The sequence below is a fragment of the Hypomesus transpacificus genome, unplaced genomic scaffold, assembly GCF_021917145.1.
Source record: "Hypomesus transpacificus isolate Combined female unplaced genomic scaffold, fHypTra1 scaffold_199, whole genome shotgun sequence".
Classification (NCBI taxonomy): Eukaryota; Metazoa; Chordata; class Actinopteri; order Osmeriformes; family Osmeridae; genus Hypomesus; species Hypomesus transpacificus.
Genome location: NW_025813741.1, coordinates 201,463 through 214,452, shown reverse-complemented (window position 1 = coordinate 214,452; position 12,990 = coordinate 201,463). Strand labels below are relative to the sequence as shown.

The following is a 12,990-nucleotide window of genomic DNA, read 5'->3' as shown; positions in this document are numbered from 1 at the left end:
ATATTTGTTTTTCTACACAATTGGAAGTGTAAAATTTTGCTCATTTTGTACATTCACAAACTAATATGTTAAATCAATCAATAAGTATGTTTGTACTTATGTAAGTTTACTTTGGGTGTGAGTGTGTGTGTATGTTTGAGAGAGTGTGTGTGTATGTTTGTGTGTGTGAGAGAGAGAATGTGTGTGTGAGAGAGAATGTGTGTCTGTGAGAGAGAATGTGTGTGAGAGTGTGTGTATGTGTGTGTGTGTGAGAGGGTGTGTGTGTGTGTGTGTGTGTGTTTGAGTATTTGTGAGTGTGTGTGTGTGTGTGTGTGAGACAATGTGTGTGCGTGTGTGAGAAAAGAGTGTGTATGTGTGAGTGTGTATGTGTGTGTGAGACAGTGTGTGTGCGTGAGTGAGAAAAGAATGTGTATGTGTGAGAGTGTGTATGTGTGTGTGAGACTATGTTGAGACGTCCAAAAAAATGTTTCAATCAGGCTGTTATTTGCATCTTACAATAAACACTCTTTATTATTTCCCCCCTTCACTTCTTTAACACAGTTACAAATATGTGATCCACTTTTTTCCTTTCACCTTTGAACCCACTTCTGTAGTTGCAGAATTTTTTCTTGGGTCTGTCTTTGACATTAAGAACCTTTTCTTTCAACAGGCACAATTCTGAGTTCATTTTTACAGGCAGTGAAAGGTCCAAAGAAAGGAAACAGTTCCTTGGTAGATCTCTCAGAGAAAGAGAAGGAGTGGATGTGACACCTCTTCTCCACGTTGAAAAAAGCGACTCTCTGTTTCTCTATGTCCAGAAACACTCCCAGAGTGGCAGGTGTCAGTTCTGAAGGCAGAACAGCAGGTGGTTCCTCCACAGTCCGCAGCGTTCCGTCCCACAAACCGATACTCCAGTAGCCGTTGTCTGGGCGGATGGAGATATCCGCCCCCCTGTTCTCAGGGTCTTGGGCGACTCCCACACTCCACTGTGTTTTGTTCCCCAGATCAACCTCCCAGTAATGTCTCCCTGAAGTGTACCCTCTCTCTCCCAGCACACACTGAGCTTCCAGAAACCTCTTGTGTTTAGTCAGTCCTCGACGTGGAGATCCTTGGCAGCTCACCGACCTGTTGTCCTCTGATAAACCCAGCACTGGGTGTGCAGTGTCTGGGTCAAGGGTGATGTCCTCTGTGACGAAGAAGAAACTGGTTTATTGTGTGGTTTTGTTACTTAAATGCTTGGAGCACTTAACCACAAGTGGAGATTTATTCCAGTAATTCTAGAAGTAGAGTAGAAAGGATAATGTTCCAGTGTTGCACAGTGAAAGAATACTATACCTGCGTGCTCCAACATTAAGCCCCAAACTGAGTGGAAAAAAATTGTTTTATTATTGAGGCCAGCTGATCCAGGTGCAGTTAAAAGACTAGAGCCAAAGTACAAAATGATAAAGCAGAAAATTACCAGACTCAGGGATCTTGTTAGTGATTTCTGTGAAGGAAAAGGTGATTAGCTGTTTCTTTTTGCCAGGAATTCACATCTTACAAGTGACATCTCTCACACAATGCATGTGGACAAAGCTAAATTGATCTGATTACACAACTATATACTGTACCAAATATTTTTTTCTTTTTTTCAAGGTCATCTTGCTTGATTTTATTTTCTGGAGAAAAAAAAAAACAATATTTTTTTAGGAACATTACCATTTTAACCAAGTTATTAGAATGCAGTGTCAAGGTATGTAATTAATGTGTTTATTTAGCTCAATTACATTAATTTCTTTGCCTTTTTTATTGCTGACGAACAGACATACCTTCTCGTCTCCTCTTTAATTCCGCCTCTATGTCATCTGAGGATAATTGAAAAAAAAGTTGGTTGAACGTTCAATAAAACTGAGCTTAGAGAAAGTGTGAGTTATATTAACGGTAAAAGTATTAAAACGAATAAACAAGTTGTCAAATTTTACACAAGGGCTGCAGTTTCTTCTCAGCCTCTGAACATGAAAAAAACACGTTCAAACATTTAAGAAAGTCCAAAAGCTACAGCTTGATGTGAAACACTGCAACGTTATACCCACAATTCCAAACATTTCGTTTCTTTCAAATAAATATATTTTTTAAAGGAGCAGAAATACAATCCAGCGCCACTCAAGAGTCTCTGAACGCGAGACTCACCAGTTTTTTGGCGGACGGCGTTGACAACAGACGCGCAGACAAACACCAGGGCGAGGAACGTAGGAATCAGGTAGGCAGACAGGTAGGCCCGGTCCGGACCACTGTTGAGGTAGAACTCCTCTGGCAGGAGACAGACAGGCATGAGAGCAGGGACCTGGGTTTGTTTTCAAATATGGGTGAGACAGTTTCTGTCGTCGATTCTGTCCTCTGACCTTCAAGCCTCAGAGGGGAAACTGTTTAATTGAACGCGGGGAAAGATATGCAGATTGGAGCAAAGACACGTACAGTCCTGGTGTTTTCTTACAACTATTAATCTGTATCAGCCTAACCCCCAAACTCACCCGTCATCTCCATAGCCGACTCCAGCCTGTACTTCCTGTCATGTGACATCGCCACACACGAGATGCCTTGGAGTTGCTCCTTCCCCAGTTTGACTCGACTGCTGATGGAGAACAGGTCACGTGACTGTTTCGCTTCCTCCGTCTGCGCTGATGTCACTTCCTGTCCATGGTGGTCCAGCCACAGCATGTGAGGTTCAGGGTACCAGAATTCAGAGCTGAAGCTCAGCTGGATGAAGGTTTTGTGGTGCCAAACCAAAGAGACTGTAGGGACCCTGCCAACCTCTGGAGGAAACAGATTATAGAAATGTGTCAGACCTCACCCATGACCCTGTGTTAAGAAAATAACAGTGCAGTATTTACTTCTAGGGTTAGTTAGTTGGGATTCATTGATATCCTGCACATATTGATTATTCAAATGTATCCTATATACAGCGTTATCGCCAGATTTTTCAAAGATTCAGGGTGTGGTGATGTTGCTTACATATACTTTTAATATGGAGATCAACTGGCAATAAAACAGAAAACATTTGTATTGTTTATTTCCTGGTCGTCTTTCACTCACTTTTAACCTGGACCTTTATGGCTTGTTCCTTAATCCATTCCTGATGGATGACCTGACACCTGTACTCTCCTCTGTCAGCCAGCAGGACTCCCTTCAGCCCCAGAGACACATCGCCCTTCTCCAACCCCTGGGTGGACATGTTCACTCTGCCCAGGTAGTCCTGTCCCACAGTCACCCTCCCGTTGTCAAAATCATACAGGGGGGAGGTAAACTGCCCCTGCCTGAACCACATGACGTGCATGCGAGCAGCGTTATTTTGGGGAGACAGGCGACAGGGAAGGATGACGTCATCTCCCTCGTAGACATCGACGGGTTGGGAAGGGACGATGAGGCTGAAATCAGTGTCTAGCGGGGAAACGAGTCACAAGGTTGCAAAGAAAAAAACGGATTAGTTTTTCTGAAGGACGCTGAAAGGGTATGTGTCTAAGGGATGGCAACATTCTATTGTTTGCAGGGCTGTAAAACGGACAAACCACACTTTTTTTATTACTTTCAGATTAAAAAATATACAAGGTCCAACCACAGATTTATTTTTGTTATATTTTACATGATATCCAAAACACATCATCTGATTTCAGACAACTCAGTGCTAATTTGAGAGGTTCCATAAACTCACATAGTTCATCCATGTTTACAAGTTGGAGGCTTATTACCTGCTGCACATACAGGTGAGAATCACGAGGATAAGGAAGCTGACATCTTGGATCAAAGGTCCCATGATGTCCTAGTAACACACGGTAAACCAAGGAGCACAGAACATTTGAACTGACCCAGATATTTAAGCGCAGTATACTAGTGTTTTTTGACACCTTGGATGAAAATGGCATTGTTAAAGTCGCAGAGCATACAACTAAATAGCAAAATATTGACTTTAGCCATAATCAACAACACACAGACACGCCCATGGGATTCATTTCGTCGAGTATTTTGCAAACGTGCTGCCTCACGTCCGTTAAACATCATATAGTAACTTCGCTCGGAATCACACCCTTGAAACAATACTGTAGCGTTACATGAACTGAGGTATAACTCTTCAAACCACTTGATATCCTTTTTAATTAACCTTCATGAGAGTTGAAGCATTGACCTGATTAAGAACAAGCGCAAATTCGAAACAGTTGCGACTACACACGTGCTTGCTTACTATTTGGTGGACCGACAGAGCGAGCAATAACTTTTATAGACCTATATATATATATATTCTATGCATTTTTTTCATGTTCAACTGTAATATCAACGTAGCCTACAGAGTTAACATTCCACACACTGATTTTAAAATGTCCACTGTATTAGGCTCCTACCTTGATAAGATTTAGATTTGGCAATAAGGATACGTTGCATGGTATATTTATAGCCTAATCTAAATATATATAGTATCTATATATTACGAGTATATAGTCTATATATATTATATATATAGTATCTATATATTGTGTAGTCTATTTTCCTCACAACAATAGAGATTCTTACCTGGTAGCTGGCTAACAAGTTGAAAGTGTCAGACAGTTTCGCTTTTACACAGGTGACAATAATTAACCAAAGACACAGTTGAAAGAAAGGATAGGCTATTCAAAACAGGATTTAACGCTCCGTCTCATTGCTAAACTGAAAGTTCCAACATAAGGAGCAGAATGTATTCTCACCAGATATGCTATATAAAACAATGTCAGTATTTTGGTTACTAAATTAGTAGTTACAGTTAATAGTAGGCTAATATATCTTAAACATCCATATTTCACTTTTGTTTATTTAGAGGTCAGATCATTAGCAAATGTTCAGCATGCAGTGGTCACTGGCACATTTACAAAAAGCTGTTTACTGAAGTGCAACAAAAGAAACTTCACAAATATGCATGTTTGTAGACCAACAGAAAGGCTCAGTATGCGAATGTAGTGTGTAACAGGGTCGGAGAGACAGGACTTAAAAGTTTTGAAACAAGGCGATAACCTTAATAATAGCGGTTGAGCAGAATTCTCCATAACCCCGGGGCAGCGAAGGAGAAGACAGGGTCGGCCTGGTGCTTGGTTACGGTTGCCGTAGACACGCTGGGAGGTATGGTGTTTGGTTACGGTTGCCGTAGACACGCTGGGAGGTATGGTGTTTGTCTCGTAAATAAGCAATAAGGCCTGTGTGTTTGTGTGCGTGTGTTTGTGTGTGTGTGTGTGTGGGCAGGTGGGGTTAGGGGCAGCTTCTGTCCCATAAATCTTTCAGTGCACACCTGCAGATACACATATGGTTCCTTCCTTCCTTCCCTCCCCCCCTCCCTCCTTCCCCCCTCCCCCCCCTCCCTCCCCCCTCCATCCTCCCCTCCCTCCCCCCCTACCTCCCCCACATCCCTACCCCCCCTCCCTCCCCCCAAACTCCCTCCCATCCCTTCTTTCCTCCCTCCCTCCCTGGTTATACCCTGAAGTGTCAACTTGTGACCACTAGAGGTCAGTAGCTTTGTTTGTGGAAGAAAGAGTGGAAGAAAGGATGGAAGGGAGAGTACGTAAAAAAGAGAGAGAGAGAGGGAAAGAATGGAGGTAGGTTGGAAGGAAGGAAGGAAGGAAGGAAGGAAGGAAGGAAGGAAGGAAGGAAGGAAGGCAAGAAATAATGGAGGAAGGAAGGTAGAAAGGAAGGAAGGACTATACAGTTTTGCAACCCATCCCAGGCTGCTTTCTAGACTCCAGTCACAGATGCGTCCTGCATGCATGGCTGAGGAACCACAATAGGAGGATGGGAATTCAATAGGATATACAGTGTGTGTGTGTGTGTGTGTGTTTTATGATTCTTCCAGAATCTCTTCCTTATGAAAGACCTGGAATGTGCAGAAAGCTGCGGAATCTTATGGAAGGATGAATAAGCAAAACAATAGACAATCTCTCATTTTTTTCCAATTTTTGACATCTTGTCCAGGATGAAAAGATACAGCCAAAGGATGGTGGGAGAGAGGAGGGAGGGAGGGTAAAGAGTGAAGGGGAGAGCAGAGTGATATCCGAAGAGGAGGGAGGGAGGGTAAAGAGTGAAGGGGAGAGCAGAGTGATATCCGAAGCAGAGGGAGATTGATGTGACCAGCCAATCACTAGTGGGCCAGCAATTAGATAATAGCTCTGAATCAGCACACTGAAGCTTTTAACTACTTCATTATAGATTACCCTGAGAAAGCTCTTTTTTTCTGTCTCTCTCTCTCTCTCCTTTCCCCTCTCCCCCTCTCTCTCCTTCCTTCTCTCCCTTTCTCCCTCCCTCCCGTCCTCTCTCCCTCCCTCCCCCTCTACCTCTCTCCATTCTCTCTCATTCTTTCTCCCCTCCCCCTCTACCTCTCTCCATTCTCTCTCATTCTTTCTCCCCTCCCTCCCTCCCTCCACCTTTCCCCCTCTTTATTTCTGCTCCCGTCTCTTTCTCAGCCCTTTTCTCTTTGCCCCCTCCTTCTCTCCCTCCTCCCCCCCCCTTCTCTACTGTGAAGTCAGACCTGCAGGAGACAGTATTTATGTGTTGTCCAGTCAGACAGTGCTGCGCTGAGGTGTACAGAAGCCAGGAGCTGATGCACATTACATCACCACGCTAACTGCACGGTTCTTCTCATTCTACTGAGAGAGAGAGGGGGGGGGGGGGGTCTGTCTCCTGTCTTTGTCTGTCTGCCTGTCAGATCAACAAGCAGACAGACAGACAGACAAGCATACAGGCAGACAGACAAGCAGACAGGCAGAAAGACAGACAGACAGAAAGACAGTATTTTAGTAATATATGGGCCAATATAGGTCAGTGTGGACTGCATGGATGATAGATAGGTTATGGGGCAGGAGAGAGGATGGATGGATGATGGATGGATGGATGATGGATGGTTATGGGACAGGGAAGAGGATGGATGATGGATGGATGGATGATGGATGGATGATGGATGGTTATCGGGCAGGGAAGAGGATGGATGATGGATGGATGATGGATGGATGATGGATGATTATGGGGCAGGGAAGAGGATGGATGGATGGATGATGGATGGTTATGGGGCAGGGAAGAGGATGGATGGATGATGGATGGATGGTTATGGGACAGGGAAGAGGATGGATGATGGATGGATGATGGATGGATGGTTATGGGGCAGGGAAGAGGATGGATGGATGATGGATGGATGGATGATGGTTATGGGACAGGGAAGAGGATGGATGGATGATGGATGGATGATGGATGGATGATGGATGGATGGTTATGGGGCAGGGAAAAGGATGGATGATGGATGGATGGTTATGGGGCAGGGAAGAGGATGGATGGATGATGGATGGATGATGGATGGATGGTTATGGGGCAGGGAAAAGGATGGATGATGGATGGATGGTTATGGGGCAGGGAAGAGGATGGATGGATGGATGATGGATGGATGGTTATGGGGAAGGGAAGAGGATGGATGGATGGATGATGGATGGATGGTTATGGGGCAGGGAAGAGGATGGATGGATGATGGATGGATGGATGATGGATGGTTATGGGACAGGGAAGAGGATGGATGATGGATGGATGGATGATGGATGGATGATGGATGGTTATCGGGCAGGGAAGAGGATGGATGATGGATGGATGATGGATGGATGATGGATGATTATGGGGCAGGGAAGAGGATGGATGGATGGATGATGGATGGTTATGGGGCAGGGAAGAGGATGGATGGATGATGGATGGTTATGGGACAGGGAAGAGGATGGATGATGGATGGATGATGGATGGATGGTTATGGGGCAGGGAAGAGGATGGATGGATGATGGATGGATGGATGATGGTTATGGGACAGGGAAGAGGATGGATGGATGATGGATGGATGATGGATGGATGGTTATGGGGCAGGGAAAAGGATGGATGATGGATGGATGGTTATGGGGCAGGGAAGAGGATGGATGGATGATGGATGGATGATGGATGGATGGTTATGGGGCAGGGAAAAGGATGGATGATGGATGGATGGTTATGGGGCAGGGAAGAGGATGGATGGATGGATGATGGATGGATGGTTATGGGGAAGGGAAGAGGATGGATGGATGGATGATGGATGGATGGTTATGGGGCAGGGAAGAGGATGGATGGATGATGGATGGATGGATGATGGATGGTTATGGGGCAGGGAAGAGGATGAATGATGGATGGATGGATGATGGATGGATGGAGGAGAAGGTGGTCACTCACACGCTCCCCACCCTTCCAGTGGAACACAGCTGCCATCGATTATGTGTCTCATCAGAGGCTGAGATATACTCCTAGCCCCCTTCTATTAATCCTCCTTAACCCAATCACAAACAGTATCCATTAGACTGACTGACAGAAGGGAGAAAGTGAGGAAGAGGAGAGATACGCAAGAAAGACAAAAAGGAGAGAAGTATGGATGGAGGGAAAGAGAGGGAGGGGGCTGGAGTCGGACATCTCCTGCCGTAGACATACATCTCTCCCTCTCTCTCTCTCTCTCACTCCCTCTCTCTCTCTCTCTTTCTCCCTCTCTCTCTCCCTCTCTGTGCTGTGCACAAGCAGTGGTCTCCAGAGGGAGGAGAAGGAGAAAGATGGGAAGAGAGAGAGAGGTAGAGAGAATTCGAGAATAAGAGTCAGATGAGGGGAATGAGAGAAAAAGAGAGAGAGAAAAATTTGGTCTTATGCTTTATTGTCTGATTTGATTTGAGGGAGAGGGGAGAAGGGGGAGGAGGGGGAGGAGGGGGCGATATATCATCTCCCCTGGTGCCACCACTGGCATTTATATGGCAGCACCCTCCCTTCCTACCTCTCCTCTCTCTCTCCCTCCCTTCCTCCTCTTTTCTCTCTCCCTCTCCTCTCCTCTCTCCTTCCTTCCTCAATCCCTTCCTCCCTCCACCCATTCCTCCCCTTTTCCCTCTTTACCTCTCCTCTCTCCTTCCCCTCTCCTTTCTCCCTTCTCTCCCTCTGTCATGGACTGGTACAGAGACAGGGGTGTGAGGAGTAGCAGAGCGGAGCAGACATGGGAACATGTGGCTGAAACGCAGAAGAAGAGAGAGACCATTGAGACAAAGAGAGAGAGATAGAGAGAGAGAGAGAGAGAGAGAGAGAGAGAGAGAGAGAGAGAGAGAGAGAGAGAGAGAGAGAGAGAGAGAGAGAGAGAGAGAGGCTTAAGAAGCTAATAACAGTGACCCTGGTCTGGACATATTTGATAAAGTAAATATATATTTATCTGCTGTGCGTTTGTGTATATGTGTGAGTGAGTGTGTGTGTGTGTGTGTGTGAGTGAGTGTGAGTGTGTCTGCATGTGTGCACATGTCTGAAGGACAAGGATGTCAGTGTGTTTTTGCAGCGTGTTTAGCCATGCCCTTAGGAGAAGCTTGTCCAGGCACTCAACTTAATTACCAAATACATCCCCTCCATCCCTCCATCCCTCCATCCCTCCCTCCCTCCATCCCTCCCTCCACTCCCCTCCCTCTCCTCGCTGCAACTTCACATCAGCAACCATCAACTCAGCAGTATCGACCTCACACACACAAAACCACACAGTTTTATCTCATCAACAGTAAACCCCTCAATCTCTTTTCCTGTCTCAACATCTCGAGATGACATGAAGGAGAACATTTATCCTGTGTGCACAGAGAGAGAGCCAGAAAGAGAGAGAGGAACATAGGAATAGAGAGAGAGAGAGAGGAACAGAGAGAGAGAAAGAGAGAGAGGAACATAGGAATAGAGAGAGAGAGGAACAGAGAGAGAGAGAAAAAGAGAGAGGAACAGAGGAACAGAGAGAGAGAGAGGAACAGAGAGAGAGAGAAAGAGAGAGAGGAACAGAGGAACAGAGAGAGAGAGAGAGAGAGGAACAGAGAGAGAAAGAGAAAGAGAGAGAGAGAGGAACAGAGAGAGAGAAAGAGAGACAGAGAGAGAGAGGAACAGAGAGAGAGAGAGATTAAAAGAGAGAGGGGAACAGAGAGAGAGAGGAACAGAGAGAGAGGGAGAGAGAGAAAAACATACATTGCACATACAAACATTCCCCTGGGTCAATTACTGTGTGCAAATAGCCTACTATCAAGTACTTGGGGCTCAACTTTATTTGACACAACATTGGACTTGTCCTGTGAGTTCCAAATCAAATGTAACTCAGTTTTAAAAAGGCGAGACAAAAAAGGAGAGAGCGAAAGAAAGCATTTTGACCTTCCCTAAGTATGCAAGACGATTTTCAGGTTGGGCGAAAAGTCTGTGTAGGCCTATTTAAGTCTCGTTGACATCCTTCTCCTTCTAGCCAAGTGCGAGTAAGCTGTCAGGTCTTATCGCGAGAGTTCCCTCGTCCGTGTTTTTTTCACCCCCTGTGAGTCGTTTTAATAGAAGCAGTCTCCCCCTATCGTCATAGAGACACAGTACGGCCCCCCTCGCGCACAGCCTTTTCCAATCGTTACCGGGAGGTGTATAAACACAACCCATTTGGATCTGACAGCGGAGACCGTAATTCACCCCCTCCTCTCTGCCCCTTAGCGGAAGGAACCCTCCCTCACCCCCCGGTACCTAATTTGGAACTTGGGGTTTGTAACGTCGTCTTAGGGACAGGGAGAGGAGGGAAGCGACGAGGAGAGAATCTACAAACCGGAGCCGGGGTTCCGTTCGTTCAACTGTAGTAGTCAGGTAAGGAAAAACACACAGCCGTTTCGCAGCTGCGCCCTCTCGCCTCGCCGCCGTTCAGTTTAAAAGGAAATTGTCTTAATGAGCCGTTGTTAAAATGCTAAGATTTCCGAATATTCGGATTTAACGATATTTGATCTTGCAGAAATTATATGCAGTAACCTAAAGAAGGGAAGGGGGGGGGGCAGTTGTCACCAACAGCGCGTGTCAGTGACGCGCCTTCATCGTTAGACGCGTGTGTGTTTGTGTGTGCTTGTGTTCGTGTTCTCTAGAGTGCACATCTGTCTGTTTGAAGGCACACGCGCTCGATGGCTACTGTCGCCGTTTTTAAATAGACGCATGAGAATAGATGTCATCTGTGAAGAGAGAAACTGTATTTAAATTCGCCTATAGGCTACGGTGCTTCCACGCTAGTCATAATCAGCCAATTCGTCATTTGAATGAGATACGTTCTCTTTTTCGGCACAAGTGCCATAAAACACAAAATGCTTTATGTTTTGGCTACCTGCAATGTTTTTTTTAAGATCATTGACCTATGCACTTTTGTAAAGCTCTCTCTTGAAAGTCGCTTTGGATAAAAGCGTCTGCTAAATTAATAAATGTAAACGGTGCACATGTATGGCGCGTGAGGCCTAATTCGTGTATTAGGCCTACCGTGTTAATAATTGATATTCTTATGAACTCCTTTATGATGTTAATCATCATCTTTATCACAGTCAGTAGCCTAACCTGCCTCACCGTATAGCCTCATTTTACTACATCCAAATAGCGACGTTGCAACCAAACTCACAGCCCGGTATAGACACATTTATTTTGCACTACACACACACAGACAGACTACGCAGAGTAGGCTAAACAGTGTTCTCTTATTCACCGACGACCTGTTTATGTTAGGGTATACTTCCCGGTTGTGTTCCCTGAAGGCTACGACTCTGAAGCCCACTGGTAAATTACCGGTGTCCGTTGTGATTATATTTTAATGTCGTGTTGCATAATCTGACAAATCAAAAACATGGTTAGGTAGGTGCGTGGTGTCTCTGATTTAATCAAAGGCGACACGCACGCACAACGACACACACGAGAGCGTGAAAAGGCTGTAGACTAAAATTAAGGCTTGTTTACCCCTCGCACCTGCCCGCCCTTCCTGATTCTCCTTCAGGCTGCGCGGGCGTCCCGCCAAATCCTCCCAGACACGAGAGCTGATAGAGTAAGATAAATTAGAAAGAGTTCCACATAAATTCTACGTTATTTCAGAATCAATAGAACACCATTTAACTTTTTGTTTTTAGTCCAGCTAACAGGCAGATGACCCACATCGACAAACAGGGGCCCCAAAAATGTTTATTTTGAGCTTAATGTTTACCTAACTGCTTTTATCGCGCCACTCCCTCCCTCCGGTTCTTTGCCCTTGATCTATGTAGGTAGTCGCAACGGTTTGCATGTCGATAGCATCGGGGACTCGCGGCTGCCCGCTCGTTTGCAGCTCCCCCCGCCACAGTATTCCCTCGAGAGGAGGCGCGTAGTGATTTGTTGTCCTGTGGTTGATTAATGCGCGCACTGCATGATTTTGGACACCGCTGTCAATGTTGCTGGTATAAATGTCCAACTCATAGGCCTATATTGTATTCTATTTAACCCACACACTTATCCTTCTAATTTTTTTGTGCACACTCTCTCTCTATTTCTCTCTCATTACATATTTCATTATTGCGTTACTCTCTCCCTCTCTCTCTCTCTCTCTCTCTCTCTCTCTCTCTCTCTCTCTCTCTCTGCGCACGTCGGCGTTTGTGTCTGAATGTGCAATCTCGAGTCACGGTGACTGAAATATTAGACGGGCGAAGCGCGAAACGGAAAATTCCAGCGATTCCCGTGCCGCTCGTCAAACTGTCAGTGTCTCGAGATGTACGGCCGGTCTGTCATGTCACCCGGATTGACGGGTCAGGGCGTGAGCCTGTGTCACACAGAGCGGTAGAGAGACAGAGAACTATAAAGGGAGAGAGGAGGGCAGAGAAAAAGGGAGACAGAAAGATTGAGAGAGAGAAGGGAGGGGTAGAGAGAGAGAGAAATGCAGACTTCTTGGCCTATCTTAACCCCTGTATCTGGCATAACTCTCCTGCCTTCCCCCTCCCCCTCTCTCCCCCTCTCTCTCTCCACGCACACCCACCTCCCCCTCCACCTCCCCAGTGGTGTACCAGGCTAGGCAGCATCAACACTCAAAGAGCTGATTTGTCTGCAGTGTATCATTTGTTTGTTTCTGTGGAACACGGTCTCTCTCTGTCAGTTCACCTGTCTCTCTATTCTCTCTGTTCTCTCTCTCATCTTTCTCTCTTTCTTTCTTTCTTTCTTTCTTTCTTTCTTTCT

At 45.7% G+C, this 12,990-nt stretch overlaps 1 protein-coding gene across 3 annotated transcripts; it reads right to left on the bottom strand.

Moving 5' to 3' along the window:
* Positions 1–512: 512 nt before the first annotated feature.
* Positions 513–4,703, bottom strand: LOC124489711 (butyrophilin subfamily 2 member A1-like). 3 transcript variants are annotated; one of them, XM_047052109.1, is made up of 10 exons: positions 4,522–4,703; positions 3,705–3,775; positions 3,052–3,396; positions 2,490–2,771; positions 2,149–2,268; positions 1,788–1,823; positions 1,590–1,637; positions 1,439–1,465; positions 1,315–1,341; positions 513–1,165 (listed from the first exon to the last, which is right to left on the bottom strand). In XM_047052109.1, the coding sequence occupies exons 3-10, from the start codon at positions 3,290–3,292 to the stop codon at positions 627–629; spliced, it is 1,320 nt and encodes a 439-aa protein (XP_046908065.1). In that variant the 5' UTR covers positions 3,293–3,396; positions 3,705–3,775; positions 4,522–4,703; the 3' UTR covers positions 513–626. The 3 variants fall into 3 exon arrangements, with proteins under 3 accessions (XP_046908065.1, XP_046908066.1, XP_046908064.1); XM_047052110.1 differs by lacking the exon at positions 4,522–4,703 and having other exon boundaries at positions 3,705–4,099; XM_047052108.1 differs by lacking the exon at positions 4,522–4,703 and having other exon boundaries at positions 3,668–3,711.
* Positions 4,704–12,990: the final 8,287 nt, after the last annotated feature.